General features: G+C 41.9%; 1 protein-coding gene across 10 annotated transcripts in view; it reads left to right on the forward strand.

The window, feature by feature from the left end:
• Positions 1-22,500, forward strand: part of nfixa (nuclear factor I/Xa) — a 110,722-nt gene that overhangs the window by 7,496 nt on the left and 80,726 nt on the right. For 9 of the 10 annotated variants that reach the window (XM_030779664.1, XM_030779662.1, XM_030779669.1 and 6 more), the window contains exon 2: positions 1,533-1,616. In XM_030779664.1, the coding sequence (XP_030635524.1) occupies positions 1,533-1,616 (84 nt within the window). Of the gene's footprint in view, positions 1-1,532; positions 1,617-5,323; positions 5,472-22,500 lie in introns of those variants that run through there. The other variant, XM_030779665.1, reaches the window with a different exon arrangement.

The following is a 22,500-nucleotide window of genomic DNA, read 5'->3' on the forward strand; positions in this document are numbered from 1 at the left end:
TTGCAGAAATAAGAACATTGCGGGCAGAGTTTATCCTCCATAAAAAAGTGGGGGAAAAGCAAAAAGCACAAAACCTCTCATTGCAAGGGATATGAATAGTCTTTGTTTTCACCACAAGTCCGGCCCGTGTGTGTGCCAACGGCTGGGACTTATTACGAGGTTAGTGTGTGTGTGTGTGTATGCGTGTGTATGTGTGTGTATACAGTATGTGTGAGTGAGTGAGTGAGTGAGCGTGTGTGAGTGTGCATATTAACATGCATTGTATTTGTGCACATTAAATGTGCACATGCAGACATTGAGATTCATACGTGTGTCTGTGTGTGTGTGTGTGTGTGTATGTGTGTGCGCGTGTGTGTGTGCGCATTCTTATATTTTGTGTATGTGTGTTTCCCCTTCTACATATGCACATGATTGAAACTCGCACTGTGAGAGGCAGGTATCCATTTCTTGCTGTGTGTTAGGTGGAGATGGCAGAGTGGCATGTACAGCCTGGTGTGTATGCTTTTTCCTGCATGTATGAAAGTTGGGAAATGGGATTTCACAGAGCTCTGGGCCGGCTGTTGGATTGGCTTCCTCCTTTGTGTGTGTGTGTGTGTGTGTGTGTGTGTGTGTGTGTGTGTGTGTGTGCACTAAACACACTCAGCTTGCCTGATCCTGTCCACCAGAGAAACTACGGTACTGGCTTCTCATTCAGCACATCAGGTTTTTGCCTGTGTGTTTCACTGCATACAAATGAACTGCCGTGAATGGAAACGAGTCCTTTTAAGGCATAAAAAAAAAAATACACCAAACAAAGCAAAGCACCTTCGTCCATTGTTGGAGTCGTGATCGGATATAGGAAATTGCAACATGTCAAGTGGAAACTTGATATAAATTTATTGAATTCTCAGATTGTCATACAAATGCATTCATGACAACCTTCCTGGCTGTTATATGATTACAAATAAGATCAAAAGCATCAAGATCAATGAGCCTTTTCTCAATCATTTTTCTCTTTACCGTAAATCATAAAATGTATTTTTCAGCAACTTAAGCCACATCTCTCACGTATGTTTTTAAAAATAGATTATGTTCAAAAATATATTATTTTGAAAATCGACAGATTTGATGAGTAGATCCTCAAAAATTGTAAGATATACTAGTTGTATAGATGAGTTGTACTCATGTATTAGAATTGTTTGAGTTGTAGTAATGGCTTAACAAGGTACTACAATAGTTCCAAAAGATGTAAAAGAGCAGTTATAATTGATGATGATGACGATGATGATGATGATGACGACGATGACGATGATGATGACAAAGATGTCCATTAAAAATGCCTCATTAATCAATCCGCAATAGCACTGGAGAATATCATCATGGCACCTCGTGTTTGTAAAAAGTGTTGATGAAAGAGCTCTGTCGGGTGTACTCCGGACTTAAAACTCCAGGAGATTAGCTTCAGCGGTCGTCATGGTAATGTTGATGTTGTGTTTTCGGTGTGCGTGGATCGCTCTCTGTCTGACGGTGTATTTCTGGCTGTGTGTTTTCAGGCCTCAGAAGCGTATCTGGTGCATGAGGCTCCTTCCAGAGGTCCAGGACTGCCTGAATGTTTTTTAGTATCCGACTCCTACAGGGTACGTAAACTCGTTTATTACTGCTGTTCTTTCTCTTTTCTTTTTCACTTCGTAGCACCCCTCCACCACCACCACTGCTCTCTCTCTCTCACTCTCTCTCTCGCTCTTCTTCTCTTCCTTTCTCTTTCTCTCATCCTCTTTCTCTCTCTCTCTCTCTCTCTCTCTGTCACATAACCAACGACCAGCGACCAGCAAATTTTTCTACAGGAACAAATCTCCAATCAAACTGGACCCATATTCTACTCCATCCTTTTACACACACACACACACACACACACACACACACACTCTCTCTCTCTCTCTCTCTCTCTCCATAATGCAGCTTTATTCCTCTTCTTCATTTTCACTACAGTATACATCAAAATTGGTTTTCAGAGTGTTTTCAGATAACTGAAGTTAAAACGAAAACAAAACAAAACAAAGACAGAGAGAAAGAGACGACTGTATTGTACTTGGATTCTATTTATGAATGCGTTTCATTGTATGTAGTCAGAACTAAATCTCTTTAAAGCCTCACTGTAGAAAGCAGCATGAAAAGTTGTTGAATTATAGCTTAGGAAGACAGCAGAGAGCGGACGGCCAATGAAACAGAAAGCAGTAAAGATACTTCAGTTGTTCAGGGAAGCAACAAAGGCAAATAATTTCTTAAACAGAGGTAGCAACGGCTGCTTTTTAACAGTCTTGTTACCTGTGCCAGATTTTTTTGTTGTCTGTGTGTGTGTGTGTGTGTGTGTGTGCGCGTGTGTGTGTGTGCGTGTGTGTGTGCGTGTGCGTGTGCGTGTGTGTGTGCGTGTGCGTGTGCATGTGTGTGTGTGCGTGTGCATGTGTGTGTGTGTGTGTGTGTGTGTGTGTGTATGTTTGCGTGTGTGTGCGTGTGTGCGTGTGTATGTTTGCGTATGTGTGCATGCGTGCGCGTGCGTGCGTTTTTGAAAGAAACACGTCGTTTTCTATGTATTCAAATGAGAAGTGCTAATTGCAGTTTGGCAAAGCGCAGTGGAGTTGGACTTTGATTTTCAGGCTGTGAGTGAAGCATTTCATTAAACCAACATCTAACCTGAACAGCTGGACTTTGACACAGTTTGGTGAATAGACCCACAATTCAGTCCTATCTGGCAAAGCCTTCAGATATGCTGTTCTGAATTTAACTCAGGAATAATGCAAAAAAAGTAATAATAATAATAATAATAATAATAATAATAATAATAATAATAATAATAAAAGAAAGACATACAGTCTATAAAGTTAGAACTGAACCAGCTGAATGTGGTGCATGATCATGCCATGTAACATGTGTGTATCATAAATCTAGCTTGGGTTAATGCATATAACATGATCACTTTATCCATACATAATCTACAGCTGCAGTCTCTCTCTCTCTCTCTCTCTTTCTCTCTCTCACTCTGTCTGTTAGCTTGAGGGCTAACTCATATACATGCAACATCACTGTCATTATTTAACTGCAAGCCACAAGGGGAACGGTAAACAGAAAATATGTGTATTTTGGTGTGTGAGGGGGAAAACCACAAGAGACCAGCTATATCCTTCCCATATGGTTGTGTTATGTGATTTTTAATAGGAGTCTTACAGAGAGACCGCTAACCGTGGGCCTTGTTCTAGGGCCTTGAGCTCAGTGCAAAGCTAAAAGGCGGGGGGGGGGGAGTTATTGCATGTGTGAGTATAGGGCTATTTTCCCCCCTTTTTCTCATAAAAAAAATATGATTTTTTTTTTTTAAACTTGAACTATTCTGCGTTTATGGCAGCATGAGTTTCTTTTTAATGACCGGAGCCATGGAGTGAAAAATGTCAGAGATGCAGATGAGAATATTATGGAGAGCTGCACTGTGCTGTGTTAGCTTTGAGGCACAGAGAAAGAGAGAGAGAAAGAGAGAGAGAGAGAGAGAGAGAGAGAGAGAGGGAGAGAACCGAGGGTTTTTTAGGCTCGAGCCCTTGGGCGTGGCACAGAACGAGAAAGTGCAAAAAGGGGACACAGAGCTTCTATCGCACACCCGGTACTCCATCCTTTCCTTGGACTCTGTTTCTCCAAACCTCCTTCGCCCCCCCCCCCTCCCTTTTGGCGTCTTTTTTGTTCCTTATACTCCTTTTCTGTAAGCCTACTTTTTTTTTCTTTCTTTCTTTTCCCGAGCCTAATGTGATTCTCTCTCTCTCTCTCTCTCTCTCTCTCCGTCTTTTTCTCTCTTTGTCTCTCTCTTAACTTAAGTGAAGCTTTGGTCTGGACGTCTTTAAGACACAGAGAGACTGACTCTTTCAGTCAGCCCAAAGTGAAAAAGAAAAAACATACCAAAACTTTGGTTCTGGGGCCTAGTAGTATCATCTCTTCAGCATCATTACAACAATATGTTAACCACTACATTCCCTATCACACCTCTAAATCCCTCAGTTATCCAAAACTTGCTTGTAGAACCCAAGTGTCGACCAAATAAATAAATTAAATTGTAATTTTCTCACTATTTCTCACTATTTACTATTTCTTATCATTTTCATATGTAGCTCTTGACCTCAAGTTCCTCTTTCGTGACCCAACAAAGATGTATCTCTCGTGCAGCGTATACGAGGCTTACTAGCCCGTATGTAAATCGGGGACATGCGAAGACAAGCAAGCATGTATCAGTCATGACGTTTTCAAACCATCCGTGCAGATTATAGTGTGGAAACCAGCTTTCACTTGCCTTTCTTAAATCTGTCAGCGGACACGGCTAAAGCGTTTCTGTAACCATGTGGTATATTGGGGGGGGGGGGGGGGGGGGTGGATTCTGCTACGCTTCAAATAACAGACGACGAAATTCTTTATTTATGTTTAATAGTTTTATTAGAGTTTCACGGCGCGGGGAAAGGTGCAGGCATAAGCAAAGTTGTGCATACCACAGTAAGGCACAAGTGGTGTGATAAAAACCACAAAAGCCAGATGTGTCCAGATGTGAATCCACACGTGTTAAACGATGCTGCCATTAGGTTTTAGCCTATTTATTCTCTGTGTGTCAGAGAAATAGTCCACCGTTGACTCACCTGCGTGAATCACATGCTGTTGAGGTGACTTAAAACTTGGCTGGTGAAAAAATCTTGCCTTTCAGACTTCTAAACTGGCTCGTGCAGATTCCTTCTCTGTTTGATATTTGCAAGCAAAATATTGCACCAGGTAAGGAAATTGCAAAGAACAGAATGAATTTACAGTTCCAGATTTAGCCCAATAGATGTGGCCGTAGCGGACCTATAGTTTAATGTATACATACATACAGTATACTATTAACTTTATCGTTGGCTTCTATTTCGTCGTTTTATTCGTTAACACTTGATTGATGCATTTAAAGTCCTAATTCAAGCGAAATGAAATAGTATGTTAAAAGGTCGGAGAAGCGAAATGCCAATTTTTAAAGAAAAGGGGAGAAAACTAGAGCAATGATCTTAACATCGGCAACAAACATAATTTTCAGTGTAAACTCTGAGCCTGAACACCGATGAGAATATTTCTCGTATTTAGTCTGCTCTCTCTCTCTCTGTCTCTCTCTCTCTCTCTCTTCACCGAGCTACGACGAGAGTAACGTCTTCACGTTTTAATTTGACAGAAAGAGAGGGAGAGAGAGAGGAGGAGGAGGAGAGAACAAGAGAGAGAGAGAGAGAGAGAAAAAAAGTTTTTTTCCACCAAAGTTTGTGTGAGCTTTCACTTTCTGCCTCTGAGGCGGAGTTAGCACCACAGGCAGCAGCAGCATGGAGTGAAGCGCGAGGGGTGAAGGCGAGCGTTTGCAATGCAGCAGTACAGCGATCTTCCATTCAACTTCTACACGCTCTCCAATTTTCATTATTGAAATAATCATGTACTCCCCGTACTGCCTGACACAGGTAAATTACGACCCTTTATTCGCTGTTGTATTTTTTGCAGTTCCTTTTTGTGCGTGTTCCGTTTCATCGTTGTTGTTTTGTGTTGTCCCTTACGTACTCCAGGGCTCCTTAATAATTGCGTTTTACGTCCCGTTTTGCTTTCCGCGTTTTTGTAATATTGTTTTCCCCCTCTGCTTGCTCTCTCCAACTCCCCTCTCGTTGGTGGCATCTTTCCAACGGGCTGTTCTCGTGCCTTTCATTGCACATGGGTTTGAAGAGAAAATGGCGCTTCTCCCAAATCTATTTTATATAAAAGGAGAGAGAAGGAGAAGAGAGTTGAGGTAGCGTACATGGAACTTCTTAATAGTCTAGGAGCAGCGAGTGAATCCTTTACAGCGATAAATTAGGACGTTTTAAAATGTTACGATGTGACGGCGTAATATTTTTTTTTGGTATTTCGAGAGCTGTATCGGCGAGAAATGTTGTTCTGCCAAAACGCAGTCTGAAAGTTGGGATTGTGGAGTGTAGGCTACTGTGACAGCGTGAACGTCACTTTCTCTGTGCAGAAATGCAACAGGAGAGACGATCGCATGTAGTCTTACAGGAACTCTTGTTCAACTATTTATATTACGGTTTTTTTTGTCCCCAGCGTATTTTATGGAGAAACCCCAAGTTGCGACAGATGAGCATTACTTTAAATAGGCACATTTTTCGAATCAAAATTGGCTTCTCGTTGGGTCACGTCAGGCACGAGACTGCATAAAGTTATCTTATCATGAACACCTTCCTCATAAATTGTTCACAGTTGTCTAGAACACTTTTAATTCTTCACTATAATTCTAGATACGTGTTATGCATAAAAATTTAAAGGCATACGTCCTCATTTTATCCAATCTTTAAACCGTGTAGGCTAATTGTAATGTCTTCCTGATTCTCCGGCATCTAATCAACAACACCTGATGACTGCAACTTAGACGATATCCTAATATATATATATATATATATATATTTAAAAATAAAAAACAAGCTTGCTTTAAACAAGCAAACTTTTAAGTGAAAATTTGAAACCGTTTTTCCGCCACCTGCCAAACATACAATACGTTAACTAACATCATTCCAGCTTTGTCAGTGTAATGACAATCATCTTAAAGCAGATGAAATTTAATGACATTATACTTCCATTTTTTTTCCTGCAGAGAAATTGTACTGTGGTGATTTAACAATGGGAATTTTACATTGCTGGGAGAGCAAAAAAAAGGGGGTAAACCTTGTAGATATCTCTTAAATATGGTTTTCTGTTTATACAATTTTCATCAGTCCTTCTAGAACATTCGGCACACAACAACATTGAATTTTTTGTTAAGTTACAGCTTGCTTTCCGTAATCTTAATACACACAAACCGCTGCTTCTGACTGATAATCTTTTGTTACACGGACATAAACCTTTGTAAGACATCCACTGTCAATGGATTGACAACAACAAAAAATATTTTCATAGGGCATTTCTAAACTCAATATTTCTCATAATTATTTATTATCATCTTTGTCATAGGACTAACTTGGAGTTCATTCCGGCGTTGCATCAAAAAATAGGCCTTGTCGGGCATCCTGCAGATCTTATTTAGATAAATAAGTCGAGATAAATGTGGAAAGAATAGAAACACATATTAACACTGATGTATTTCTTCCTAAATACAAAACATAAACTGGAATTCCCTGTCGCGCACAAAACAGAAGGCAATCATTACTCCTCTCTCCTCTCGAGCCAGGGAACGTTGGAATGAGGCGCGCGCGATCACGCCCGTGAAGGACTGAACTTTGGTTTATCGGCGGGAAAAGCCTCAGTCCATAAAGTTGCCTTGCCGAACTTGGCTTCCATTTATGGCAGTCACCCACAATGACTCTCAGACTATCGTATGCGTGCAACTAGACCTATTTTGTGGTCCAACACTCTGAATCAAGGAGTAATTAAATTTGTAAACGCATCGTTTCAAATGTAACAGAATTCTACTTATTTTTCAATGCATTGTGTCGCCCTCTGCGTTTTTACTTCTTGTCTATTTTTTGCTCCGGTATATTTTGAGGTTTTTTTTTCTTTTTGTCTTGGCCTGAGATTCTTGGCTGCGCGTGTCTTTTTTGCAAGGCCCAGAGCAGAGAAGGTCACAGGCCTGCGGGCAAGCGCTGCGCGTCCCGTCATGTGTTGCAGAATAAATCTACTTTGCCTTCATTTTAGACATTTGACTTACTCTTTATTAAAGTGAATAATTAGTTCTTGTAATTCCAATTTATAAGCAATTGTTCCGCTCCTCGAGGCAGGTCACGGCCTATTCATTGCATATGTTTTATTTCTTTTTTAAGTCGTTTTGTAATGACTTAATCCTCTTCATCAAGTCAAACCATGCATGACTTAACCGAGGAAAGTTGAGAATATTAATATTTGAACTGAATATTTGCTACACATTGTGTTCGGTCGTGTTGATACCTTAGCCCGTTATTCCAGCGCGTGTATTTCACTAGCCGCATAGACAGGCTAGGAACTTTGAAAACATAATTGTAGCCTCTTTTGCACCAAGGTTCTAAACAGATACTTAATAGTCATTGCTCTGACTGCTTCGCCTATTGAATGAAGCGGTTTGGTGTTTACCGTATTGCAGGGTGCAACTGTGTGTATTGGTAGTCCACATTATGCAAACCAAAATAACAAATGTAAACACTAAAGAGTAAATAAGCATTGGGTTCACTAAAACTTTACAGATAGATGACTGGCTTTATGGGTAAATAAATTAATCCTTAAAAAACACTAGCGTTTTATCTAGACCCTGAGAAACGGCTGCTTGTGTGTTTGTACTTTTTTTCACATTACGCAGATTTATGGCTTGCAGATTTCTTTCTCCGAAAATATCATTTGAAGCATCTCTGGAATTAATAATACCAGACATAATTTTGCCAAACTGCCTTTGCAACTCTAATAGCGGTATAAAGTCTAACTTCAAGTCTCCTGTTTCTTTCCATTAATTAAAATTAATTGGCAACAGCACCGTCTCTTCTCCCTGCGTATGAATGCAGCGCATATGCCTAAAGCATGTTGTTGTGGCGATATTTATATGGGTTACTGAGTCCATAACATTAAAAAAAAGAATGACTTAAATATATGTTGCATTAAATATGCTGTGTATTACTTTAAATTGAGTTGAAGCTGAAGCAAGTGTAGCCTACGTGTCGGCATCTGCACCTGGAATCACATGCGTGTGTCCTGGATTTAGTGTATCTATCACCGAAACGCGCAGCCGGAGAATTACAACATGCTGAATAGAACTATTGTCTTTTCTGTCTTTGTGCACGGCGCATATTGGAGGTTAGGTAGATTTGACTGTGAAAGCGGTATGCAAAGTCGATGTACCGCGAATCTTCCTACGGAATGCGTTATTTGCCTTGACTTTCTTGAGAGAGAGAGCGAGAGAGAGAGAGAGAGGAAGGGAAAAAGAGGGCGAGTGAGACTGTGAGTTGGGGGACTGGGGGTGAGAGAGAGAGAGAGAGAGAGAGAGAGAGAAAGAGCATGAGCGCACCCGCTGAATTCTACTAACGCGATTTTCCTCGCGCTCCCCTGGACCCACCCATTTATTTGGTCGGGGGAGTTGCTTTTGTATTCTTTCGTATTTAATTGTGGTTAATAATTAAAACTCGTGGAGAGCACATGCGGAGCGGCAACAATTGTAAACAATCGCCAATAAATTATTAACACTGATAAAAGGTTTTCTGGAGAGGCCGAAACAGGTGGGGAATTTCAAGCTTTGTGCGTAATGGAAGTTAAGTGCGGATAGCCAAATGTGCTAATTCGTTAGGAGACTGTTTAGGGTGTTTCTCATCTTTTGAGACAAGCTCATTTTCATCAAGTTTTAATGCACACTGAATATTGTGATGTGTCGCTGGATTTGTTAATTGAAACTCGAAAGGAATTCATTACACGCATGAATGAGAAAAGTCTGTGTGCTTAGAAAAATTGACAAATTTCAATTTGTTTTCTGTTTTACCCTAATTTAGCATGTGAAATAATTATGATCTGCCATATGCAAAGTCAGAGAGTCCCTCTTTGTGAAAACTCTATGGGAAAAAAAACCCTTTGAGGTTTCCACGTAAATCGTCCACTGCCTGTGACTACCAGTTAAACTCCAAACGCCACTGCGTCATTTTTAATTTTGCTCACCATAAACAACAAATTTTTCCATCTTTCCTTGTTTATCTAATACACTCTCAGGTGTTTGATCCTTTACACGTGAGTTGCCAGTGTATCAAATACAGCCTGAAAACGTCACACAAATAAAAGCAGAAAATATTATGCATTGCAAACCGTTTGAAAATGCTGTTTACAGTGTGACATACATTAGATGAGCGACAGATTCAGAGGCATTGGTTTAGTCCATATTTAAGGGCATTTAACGAGTCTGTTTATTTATTTTTTTAGTACAGGAGTTTCTATTTGTGCGATGAATAGTTCCTTTATGAATGTTCTGGAAGAAAAAAAAAAGCTGTATTTTAATGGTGTTTGTAATTACGTCATTTTTGACTGTTATGGCCCAGCATGCCACACATTCACGTGACATTTTTTTTTTTTTTTGGACCCTTCAGAGAAAAAGCAGTCATGTAAAAATCTGTTTCTCTTCTACCCAGTTTCAGCTTCCAGCCTCTCTCATCTTACACTGTCTTAGATGACCTTGTCAAGGAAACTAAAAGGCCGGGGATATCAGACAGTGACAAAGTCAGTGGCAATGTTGAAATTCAGCTCCTTCAGACTGAAATCAGTGAACTGAAATCCGTTCGAGCATCATTTATATCTCCTGATCGTCATTTTCTTCACCGAAACCCTCCCCCCCAAATGTTCAAGTCATGAATGTAGTTTCACTCCATTTCCTAAATGGGCAGAGGTGATAAGAATTTTTTTTCTTTTTTTTTTGGGAGGGGTGGGGGGGGTTGGATTACGGTGGAAGAGAAGGGGCGGGCCGCTGATAACGTGGAGGGCCCGACCATTTGGCTTCTCCTCCTTTCTCTCTGTCTTGTTCTCCCCGCCTTAGTCACTTTTCATGGCGACAGCCGGCGAAGTTTTGGCACTCTGTGTGTGTGTGTGTGTGTATGTGTGTGTGTGTGTGTGTGTGTGTGCGTGTGCACATGTGTGTGTGCCAAATGGTGCCAGGGTCTATGGAACACCATGTTCTCTTTACTAATTCATCCCTCTGAATATGGTGCTCGGACCACAAAAAAAAAAAAAAAAGAAAAAAGAAAGAAAAAAAAAATCCCAAAAGCTCTAGGTACTTCTGCAATAGGGGAGCAAAAAAAAAAAAAAAAATTGGGGGGCCTTCAGGATACTACAGCCACCATCCAAGTTTAAACCCATTGTGTAAAATGACTTAGTAGGCAACGAAACACTAATGTTTTGATAAAAGAGCCTCAAAGCCTCCGATTCGGTAACACGCAAGCGGCAGAAGGCTGTTTACCCTTGCCGTGGACTGACGAATATTGATTTTTCTTTCTTTTTTTCTTTTTTTTTTTTGCTTTTCGTAATGCATGTCTTCTGACACAATCTGGAGTATTTTAGGGCATGCAGTGAGGCGTGTGTTAGCTGCAGCCTCTGGTTGGAATCGTGTACAGTGTGTCTATGTTTCCTGTCTTATTCAAACATGAGGAGTTTCCAGTGCTTTAATCAAAAACTGAACCAGACTTAAATTGCCCCAAGAGTCCTGTACGAATATTCGGTTACATGTACATAACCCCAGTGAGGGACGGAGAGAAGCTCTTACATAAAGAGCTACCTATTACCCAAAATATGCAACTCTCTCCAGTACTTCATGTTATTGTTCTTGTGTGAAACGTCGTCAAGCATGAGTTCACACTGGAGGTACATCAACAGTTTGAGATGGAAAGTAGCTACGCTGTACACCCAGACACTTTAGGGTATAACTGCTGAGGCTGCCGAGTGCCGCATCAACAACAAAACAACAACAACAACAACAACAACATAAAATCAACAACAACAACAACAACATAAAAACAACAACAACAAAATATACAAACAAACTCAAAAATCATGTAACTTTAGAAGGGTTCCTACTTGATGAAAACAAAACAAATCAAAACAAAACAAAACAAAACAAAAAACCAATTTATTTATTTGCTAATTCATCTGTCTGATTTATTTTTGAGGCAATCCATTTCCTCGTTCATTTCTCAGTTATCACAACCTTTTCAGCATCAATACATAAATAAGTAAGCAAAGAAATGAATAAACAAATAAATAAATAAACATTGATTACACGTACGTTAAATAATGCAAAGGGTACGTCTGACACTTGCGAGGCTCATATGATCAGTGGTCTTGTTTAGGGCATCCCTGAAGCGGGTAACGTGAACCCCCTTTGCGGCCTCTGTTTGTGGTCCTCGTCCGTTTGGTCGTACTGGCAAAGCCTATTGTGTGGCCACGTAGCCACTGTGAGCGCCAGGATGAAAGACGTTTATCAAACACAGCGGGTAACACGCACATGAGAGTCTGTTCATGTCTTATCTCTCTCTCTCTCTCTCTCTCTGACTCTTTTTCCCTGCTGTCTGTGTGGAGAATGGATTCTCCATGCTGCTCTGTTTCCAGCATACTCACACAGATAATAAATGTTAGACCACAGAGCCTTTGTGTGTGTGTGTGTGTGTGTGTGTGTGTGTGCGCGCACATCCAATACACATCATATGATCTGAAGGTGCAAAGCACATCTCCCTTTGTCTTACATTTCTTCTCATTCTCAAGGCTTCTGCCTTGCCCAGTTATTCAAGTGTCCCTCATAGACATTCTCTATCTTTTCTCTCTCTCTCTCTCTCTCTCTCTCTCACTAGCCTTGCTTTGCCTCTATCAATGCTTGCATCTTGGACTTTGTCCACTTAATTCTTCTTTAGCTGTTGTCCTCCTTACTAGTTTGTTCTCTCTCTCTCTCTCTCTCTCTCTCCATCCCTCCAGTGTGTATCAAGTTTTGGCTTGAGGTCTGAGCATTGGCTCTAGGTGGGTGAAAACTTCTGTTGCTGTGACAACAGGCACACACACACACACACACACGCACACACGTACACACACACGCGCACACACACACACACACACACACACACACACACACGCACACACACACACGCATACACACACACACACGCACACAAGCAAACACACACACACACGCACATACACACACACACACACGCACACACACACACACACACACACACACAAACACACACACACACTTACATCCATTGCAGTTACACACGGCTCTGATGCTCATTAAACAACATTTCTTCGTGCCATACAGTGAATTTTAATCATTTCAGTGTGTGTATAGAGGGACCATTCAGAGAGGAATGCTATAAATTACACAAGCCATGATCGTTTACATCACCGCATGAAAACGCTATTGCTGTTTCAGCACTGGACGGATGACACAAACCTCTCTCTCTCTCTCACAAACTTTCCACACTCATTATTATCTCTTTCAAATCCTCATTTTAAAATCAAACCGAACCATGAGACGAACAGTTCAAAGCAAACGCACCTGATAGAGGGATGGACAGACAGATAAAGGAGAGCCCGGAAAGAGAGAGAGCGGAGAACTGAGGACATTTTTTTTTCTTTTTTCCAAACAGTTGCAGCAGGCCTCGATTCTAGGCCTGCTTTAGATCAGGGGGCGGCGGTTAAGACGAGAGGAGGATGCCGTTAAATCGCATCGAGATGAACTTCACGTGGAAGACAAGAGCTTTTTTTTCTTCTCCCCCCCCCTTCATACTTTCCCTCTAGCTGGCCGGCTGCCGTTTATTTGTAGTAACCAGAGACTAGAACAGAGCAACTAAGTGTGAAATTAAAAACCCACCGCACTTTATATTGTCCTGAAGGAGCCTTTGTGAGGTGGGTCCATACCATACGTGCGTGTGTTTATGTTTCACCCAAGAGGAATGAGATGGAATACAGCATCAATAATAGAACTTCGGTTCTGTTCAAACTCGTCTGAACTCATTTAAACATTCAGAAAAAAAAAATTTGCTTCTTAAAACAAATGAAACGGAACAGCGGTAACACATTCCTAATTTTAATCTAAAAAACGACTAAAAAGGAAAAAAAAAAGAAGGAAAAAATAAAAAAACAAACAAAAAAACAAGTGGTATGCTGTATGGGTTTTTGAAGTTTGGAGAGGGGTTTTTTTTTTTGGTCTCCTTGAGATGGCTGAGCACTTTACTTGCTGTGACTTTTGGCAGTCCTTGTCCTGATCTATAAGCAGTTATGACTCCATTAATGAAAATGGACTTTAAAAAAGAAATGTCAGCACCTTTTTTCCTGCGTCAGGATTCCAGGCATTCTCTGTTTGAACTTCTCTGTCTCTCTCTCTCCCTCTCTCTCTCTCTTTCTCCATTCTGGGGCCCTGTAAGATCTCCACCCTTGTCAACACAGTGTTAATTGACTGGGACAAGTGTAGTGGTTTAGGTGGTAGTACCTGTTGGATTTGAGCTCTTGGATCGAAACCCAGATAGGTGGTTTTTATAAGTTGTGTGTTTTATGGCTTGTTGATAATAAAAGTAACTTATCCTTTTATAAGGGGTTGTAATTATGCGGCATGAAGCTGATTTAGGCTGCAGGTGAATTATGACATGGAGAGTTTGGTTCTTGAGTGTTTACCCAGGTCAGCACTGTAGCAAATGGGAGACAGAGTCCACTAACATAGCTTCTCAAGGTCATTTATTTTTGCCCTGTGTGTGTGTGTGTGCGTGTGTGCGTGTGTGCGTGTGTGCGTGTGTGCATGTGTGCATGTGTGAGTCTGTGTGTGTGTGTGTGTGTGTGTGTTTGTGAACAGGAGGCTTAAAGTCAGTTGGCATTCCAGGCCATCAGACTGATATAGAACCCCCCCCCCCCATATACTAATTTAGTGTACCTTATATGTAAAACACACACACACACACACACACACACACACACCACACACACACACACAGACAGTATTTCTTCTGCACACACCTCTCTGAACAGAGACATTTCCCTTCATGATAATCCACTTCAAAGATGACACACTCATTCTTAGTCCTCTTGACCTCAAACAAGCAAGAACAGTTTGTCTGTGCCAGTAATCCACTGTCTGCCAAGTCGCCCACAGAAACGCGCGCAGCATTAATTTAACAATAGGCCCCGAGTCTACACTGTTTATTGAAAGTACTTGAAACCTCTAAACTGGTGGCAGCTGAGTAGCACGCACACGTGCTGTGGTTCGCAAACGTGGGTATTTAAAATACATGTTTGGATGTAGTTAGTGATATGTTTTGTTGTGTTAGGTCATGCCATGCTTTAGAATTCAGATACCCAACAATGCATCGAAAGAATCGAAGGCTTGTTTTTTTTTGTTTTGTTTCGTTTTGTTTTCCAAATACCAGGTGCTTCTAGATGGTTATTTCCGTTTTTTTTTAAAATCTGAATGCCGACGTTTCAGTGCAACCTCGCGTATTTCCGCACCTCATGACGGCTGTATCATCGCATTCCTACACACACACACACACACACACACACACACACGCACAGCACGACTACAAGTATGATAACTTCACCGCTAAAGACTTCGTGCTTTGTGGGCCTTTGAATTCACCTGATGAGAGGTTGTCAGGAAAAAGAAAGTTTGATTTGCTTTTGGAAGACTGATCAGGATGTCCGTGCCATCCCTTTTGGCATTCACAGCATTAGGCTCTCTGTTGAGTGACGTTCCAGTGAAACGGTGACTCAGTCATTTTTCGATCGATTTCAGGTTATGGAACGTTAGCAACTTAAGTTGTTAGCAGCGGTATGAAGAGAATCGGTGTGAATTATTGTACGTGTTATAAAAATAGCAACAGAAGGACACAACAGAAAACAAACAAACAAAACAATAATTAAATTTCATTTTTCGCGTAAAACTGTGACAACTGCGACACTGCAACCGTTAAACAGTTAGCAAACGACATTAGCAAAGAGCTTTCAGGAAATGTATTTTAAAACTCTGGTAGACTTCGAAAGATGCACAGTGTACCACTTTATCGGTATTGTTTATTGGTTTATTGGTCCTCTTCGTCATTGAGTCGGAATCATTTGTCATCTGTTTGAAACAAAACGTGCACTTCATTCAATAGGAGAAACTTGCTGGCAGCCTGCCAACGGTGAAATAAATCTGTAATCCATTTCGTAATAAACTGTCACCTCTTTACCTGACGTGAACCCGGAGGAAAGCATGCAGCTGTGGGGAGAGAGACACGCGCACAGAGAGAGAGAGAGAGAGAGAGGCAGCCGGGTTGCGTGGGTATAGGAAGATGCAGGAAAAAGCCGAGACATCAATACGTCTGGACGTCTGACTCCAGGAAGTATGTAGGAAAGCGTACTCCACGTACAATTCTCTGCACCGGTCCGTGCACAATTCTGCATTAGTTTGCCATGTGTGCTGACTTATGATAAGCGCAAACGTGGTTGATAAGGCGACGAAAAATTGACACGTTGCAGTGCTTTACGCAAACATTCCAACGCAACGACGTTCTAATCTCGAGGGACGCCCTTGGACTCCTCGCTCGCGAAGGTAGGCTACGGCGTCTGGACTACATTAGACCGGACCAGACAAGTTTGTTTAAAGAAAAGATTAAAGATAATGCCAGAGAGAAGAATATATATGAATGCTGGTTTCATCTTGTATATTTTAACATCTCTAACCATAGAAACATAGCCACAGGTGAACAAATTCAGGTGATAAAGTTTTCCAAAGCGAGCCAAAAACCTGACATCAAAGGAACCTGTTGCCAGGGGCTGGTCAAAAGAACCGAAATTAATTTAAAGCTGTATTTAAAGACACTCTTATTCAATAGCTTTATGTATTACTCCAAAAAAAAAAAAAAAAAAAAGAATTTCCCTGTAGATTTTTTTTTTTTTTAATTATCAAGCATCTGGTCTCTGTCTCTCGTCCTCGCAGATGTTTGGAACAGGGTATCACTGGGCTGTGAGAAAAGGCCTAGGTCTTACGCATATGAAAGACGTTAGTCAGGAAATAGTTAATAATTGATATTAATTGTCGTAGGGTGTAAAACTGTGATTACGAGACCCCGTTTGCAGTCACGACAGCTCTGTGTCAACATTATACACAGCACTTTAACAGTGCTGAACACAGTGCGCGGGACTGAGCGTACAGGCCTGAGCTACCCTCACAGTGAACATCAGGTTTGGATTTGGAAAACAGCTGCACTTGTTATTGGTAAATGGGGTCGGCTTTGTTGTTATCTGATGATAATTATAGAGCCAATACCAGTGCTTAAGTCAGATAATGATTATCACTGAGCACGAGCTGTAATGATAGATGACAATTACTCATGAATCTCCACACCTTTTACTATCTCTCTCTCTCTGTCCCTCTCTCTCTCTCTCTCTCTCTCTCTCTCCCCTTCTCCCCTCTTTCGCACACACGGGAGACTTAAAAATCAACACACTCCAGGGTAAACAAATGCAGATGGGAAATATCAACCGCTTCTAATTGTTTTCATTGTTCGTTTCACTCTCTCTCTCTCTCTCTCTCTCTCTCTCTCTCTCTCTCTCTCTCACTCTCTCTCTCTCTCTCTCTCTCTCTCCCTCTCTCTCTCTCACTCTCTCTTTTTTAATTCGGCTGTCATGCTGGTGGAATGTTTGAAAACACGGGACTCATCGTGGCGATAACCCAGACGAGGCTTGTGAGTCCCCCCCCTCCCCCCGTAATGGGAATGGGAATGGGGTTGGGAATGGGGTTGTGGTAGTGGCAGCGGCAAGGAAGGTGGTGAGGAAGAGGAAGGGGGGGGGGAGTTTGGGGCCAGGTCTAGTAGGGAGAGATGTGGTGAGAGGGGTATGCTGGTGGTTTTTGGGTGGAGGTCTTTATGTTTATTGACTTACAGAAGGGCTAAGCTGTAACCCAAGACAGAGAAGAATGGGTGGCAGACATCCAGACGTGAAGAGAAGTGTGTGTGTGTGTGTGTGTGTGTGTGTGTGTATGTATGTATGTATGTGTGTGTGAGAGAGAGAGAAAGAGAGAGACAGAGAAAGAGTGTATATGAGGGTGTGTTTCTGTTTAAGAAAGAGTGTGTTCTTTTGTGTGTGTGTGTGTGTGTGTGTGTGTGTGTGGTTTAAAACGAACACACATGTTGTGTGTTTTAAAACACACACATAAACTTAATCAAGCTAATTTAAGCATTCTTGCGGCTCACTCCTTTTCCCAGTTATAAGGTAACTGGCAATGGTTACATTGGAGAAATTGCACAGAACAAGTGGAAGGGGGAGAAGTGGAGAATGGAGGTAAAGAGAGAAGGGGGCAGTGATGAAGAAAAACATACAATAGCGCAGCACTTTCCCTCCATAATGTCCCCATGTTTGTTGCCCCATCCAAACCCGATTTGTTTTTTTTTTTTTTTTTTTTTTTTTTTTTTTTTTAGAGAGAGAGGCTATGCATGACTGGTGACGGGGGGGGCGGGGGGGGGGGGGGGGGGGGGGGGGGGGGGGGGGGGGGGGGGGGGGGGGGGGGGGGGGGGGGGGGGGGGGGGGGGGCGGGGGGGGGGGTTCCCATTTCCCATTCGAAGGCATTAATATTGTTTGAATGGTATGAGGAAAAAGAATTTTCTGGAATGCTGTGCAGTTTCAGCTAAATGCAGGCAACTTTTAAACAAACTTCAACTGGAATGATTAAAACTCCTCAGATGCCTGGCATAAAGGAGTGTATGTAAGAGAGGATGAGAAAGAGGCAGAGAGAGAGAGAGAGAGACTTCTGCACATATATGCCGTCTAGTTTTTTCTTTCTCGTCTGTCCATGAGACAATGTGCTCTATTGCCTCAGAGAGAGAGACAGGGAACAGACGTATAGACTTATCTACTCCGTCTGAACTCTCAGTCTGGAGCAGCGGGTGCAGTACCCACCGTGCCATAGTAAGACCCAGTTCTGTCCCCCCCCCATGGCCCTGTGCCAGCCTATAGAGTAAGCCAGGCGCTCTTTGTGTGTATTTAGACAGGCTTTCACAGAGGTGGTAAAATCCTGAGTCCAACCTGAAGGAACAGTGCAGTCAGTAACAGGACCCGTGCCAACCCTTTACTAAACGCTGGAACAGGGTGTGCCAATGGCCAACGTGAAAGGGGCACCTGAAATTTAGAAGTGGAGCTACTTCTGGCCCTCTGAAAATGAGTCCAGCGTTCTGCGCTCCAACCCATTTCTTTGCTTTTTTTTTTTTTTTTTGAAGACATATTTCACAATCATAGAAAGACGTTTGAGATTTTCAGGGAGACGACCGTTAAAGAAGAAGCCAGTGCTTGCACTGATTATTAAGCTGGACTTTGTTCTGTTTCCTTTGTTCAAACTCAATTAGCGTCCATTATGACATCACTGTGCTCAGTATGTACTCAGTATGATAATTATGACATCATAATGGCTTTCAAAAGACTTGGTTCTAGAACAGTGTCACGTTTAAACAAAAAGGTTCCATGGGCGTTCTAGAACCCAGTAGAAAGTGCAGGTGGTCCACAATAGCCAAAAATTCCTATTTTTAGCGTTATTCGCAGAACCCAAGACTCTCTCTGTGCTTGTTTTTCTCTAGAACATTCGGCAGTTACTACGCCCAATCTCCTTTCCAAACTCATGCCAGTCACTGATGGAGCCACTGTGGAGACTTTTGAGAGTCCATAATTAGTACTGACAAGTCACATTATAACCCTCCTTACCTGATTCTTAAGGTCTTTACCAGCTTAATGTCAGTCCCAGAGGGTCAAATAGGACATCTGATGGGAACGTATTGGATTTCTTAACAGATATGTAAGAATGTTAATGTATTATAAACATAGTGTGCTACTTAATGGCAGAGTGGTTTTGCCAAGCTCTATCTGTGTAATCTTTTCTACCTGCTCTCTCGAAGTGCACTTTGCTTCCCCTCTCCCAAGTCTCTAGCCCTCTATCCCATTTGGGGCCCATCAACCCTAAAGAATAGCTAGCTTTTACCTGTGTTAGTTGCCAGATTTTATCCCAAGTAATTATGTGCTGACTCTCTAGTGAAGGCAATATGTGAGCTATGATCCCCCCCCCCCCCCCCCCCCCCCCCAGTTTCTCTAATACAACCCTGATGAGCCTGTGAAACACATACCTATGTGTTTTGTTCCCTGATTGGGGAATGTAAGGGCAATCTTCCTTTAATCACACCATGTTTTTGTAATGTTAGGATTGTGATCTCATCTCTCTCTCTCTCTCTCTCTCTCTCTCTCTCTGTTCGGTCTGTCTAACATATGTTTCCCACCAGCGGGGATCATTTGTATGTGTAGGGTTTTGTAGTCGCCCTCAATGCGGATAGCCACTGTGGGACTGAGGCCTCTGCTTGGCCAGCCCCATTCAGAGGAGATGGTACTTTCCATTGGCTACCCGGCGGTATGTGCCGAGCCAAACCTGAGCCGTGAATAACTCTGCCTTCGCCGTGCTCAGGTACTTGTGTGGTGTCTGTGAGCGCGCCTTCCCGATTCAACACGAGGGCTAACCAGACAGTTGACCGAATATCAACGTCAGCAGCCCCCCCCCTTAGATTTTGAGTCTCACTCACCCTTATTCATTCTGTCCTTCTGACCTCCTAAAGACACATTATAATAGTTCCAGAACAAACAAACAAACAAACAAACAACACAAAACAAAACAAAAAGAAGCTAAAGACAAAAATCCCTGCATCAGTAGCTGTTAGCCCCCCCCCCCCCCCCCCCCCCCCCACCCGGTTTGTTCTTTACCCCAACAATAATGCAGTTGTCCTCAGTAATCTAATTCCCTCTGTTCTGAACAAAAAAAAAAGAAAGAAAGAAACACAAACAGTAAGTCCTATTGTGGCTCTGATCCGTTTCTGAAGCCCTTCGGGTTGACCCTGAAAAATCGGCTTCACAAACAGACTCACTCCTGTGTTGTCCCACCTCCTTTCTTCCTTCAGGGTCGTTTGTTTTTTTTTTGTTGTTTTTTTTTTCTGCTTCTGCCGCTATCGAGTACTGTTTCATTTCCCCCTTCTTCAAATTTCTATAAACTCAAGTGTCCCGCCCAAAATGACAAAAAAAAAAGTTTAGCACCGACCAAGCGAAGCATTCGTTGCTTTTTAATTTTTTTTTTCTTTTTGCTATCTGAGGACCACACACATGCAGCTTGTTATCTGGTTTTATGTCATTGTTACTACAGGAAAAGAACTGATGTGCAGGTTTTTTTTCCCTGAAATTTAGTGTATGAAGCACATTCATTTATGATTACGTAGGTTTATCGGTTTTAGTGGAGAATGGCGCAGTGTGAGAGATTGTGCTCGATCGTAATCTGCCAATCCAAGTCTCTTAGTTTACCTGCACGCTGCGTGTTTGATTCCTTTCATTCGGCTACACCTGACAGTACAATTGTCAAAAATATGGTTTCAGATCTCATCCAATTTTTTTTCTTCTACTTAAAAACAGACACACAGTAACTGGGTCGGCGCTTGTCTGTCGTCAAATTGCTCGTTTTTTAATACATTTCCGGCGATCTTTGCATAACTAAAACCATGCCACCTGTTAAATGACTTTCTCTCCGCCCTGCCTAGGGACAAAGTTCTCTCTATTTCAGACGGCACCTGCATGCCGTAAGAATGATCATGGATTTAGGAAGAAAGATCCTAAGATAGCAAACCTGTCTGTCTGCTGATGATGTTGATGTTTCTAAGAAAATCAGAACCTGAACAAACATGTATTCTGTTTCGCCAGCAGCATGTGAATCAGCACTAATATTGCCTGTCCCATGGAAATGAAGTTTTGGGCTCCTCTGGTACTATGGGAGATCAGGATGGAGACCGTTTAAATTGCCTCACCCTAAAAAACGTCTTCATTCGGTTTTTTTGCGATCCACAAGAGCAAGTCAGTCGATGGTTGATGTTGTTACAGTGCAAAAAATACCTAATCGGCAATGGCTTTTATAGTGAAGCGGTGTGGTGTCTTTTTTTTTTTTTTTTGTGCATGAAATATGTGGACGGTCAGTTATTTGAAATGCATTTACATGCTGTTCTGTGGCTGTAGCTGACACTGTGACACTACTTTGAATAAGTCACTCCGAAGACACAGTCACATGAGTGTATGTGTGTGTGTGTGTGTGTGTGTGTGTGTGTGTGTGTGTGTGTGTATGCACGTGTATTGTGGATCTTTGAGCGCACGGGGAACAGGAAAAGGATGTTGTTCCAGAGTTCTCTCAAATCCCCCCAGTTCGGTGAACAACACGAGTGCAGCAATTGAATTTGTGAGAGATATGCTTTTCTGATGAAGCTAATTTAATTTCCGACAGGCAGGCTTTTGTCTATTGTGTGTGTGTGTGTGTATGTGTGTGTTTGTGTGTGTGTGTGTGAGGCTCACTCGCTTTGTGCAACGCTGCAGACTTTTCCAAAGGCAGCAACTGCCTTTTTCTGATCCAAAATCTCTCTGCATCTATTGATCAGACGCCAAACTAGCTTCTGACGTGGCAACATCTTGCTGCAGAGAGAATAGCTGGAGTTGAAGAAGGAGAGAGTGCTTTTTTTTTCTTTTTTCTTTTGTGTCTATGAGAAAAACATTTTTTTTTTACCTCTCAGTAAGAGTTCTCCAGCCCAAAAAAAGCAAAGCATTTTATAATATCTTCATATATGTGTCATAATCACTATTTAGATGTAAATGGATAAATGTACATTCAAACGATAACGTATAGTTTTTTTGTCTTCATTATTTGGATGCTTTGTGAAGTATTTCTCTACTTAAATCATACTCCATATCAGTGTCTGTAGGCAACTCAATACTCTCCTGCCTGTCGTTAGAGGAAGATGTGGACCACTGCTATGTCCCAGTGAATGTTTGTTTATGTAAGTGTTGAGAGAGAGAGAAAAAAAGAGAGAGAGAAAGTGTGTGTGTGTGTGTGTGTGTGTGTGTGTGTGTGTGCGTGTATTACCGTATGCTGCATGTCCATTGTGTCGACCTGTCGTCCCTCATTGTCTGTGTGGGCTTCCGTCCGGCAAAGGGCAGACGCAAAGG

Source organism: Chanos chanos, chromosome 7, assembly GCF_902362185.1.
Source record: "Chanos chanos chromosome 7, fChaCha1.1, whole genome shotgun sequence".
Classification (NCBI taxonomy): domain Eukaryota; kingdom Metazoa; phylum Chordata; class Actinopteri; order Gonorynchiformes; family Chanidae; genus Chanos; species Chanos chanos.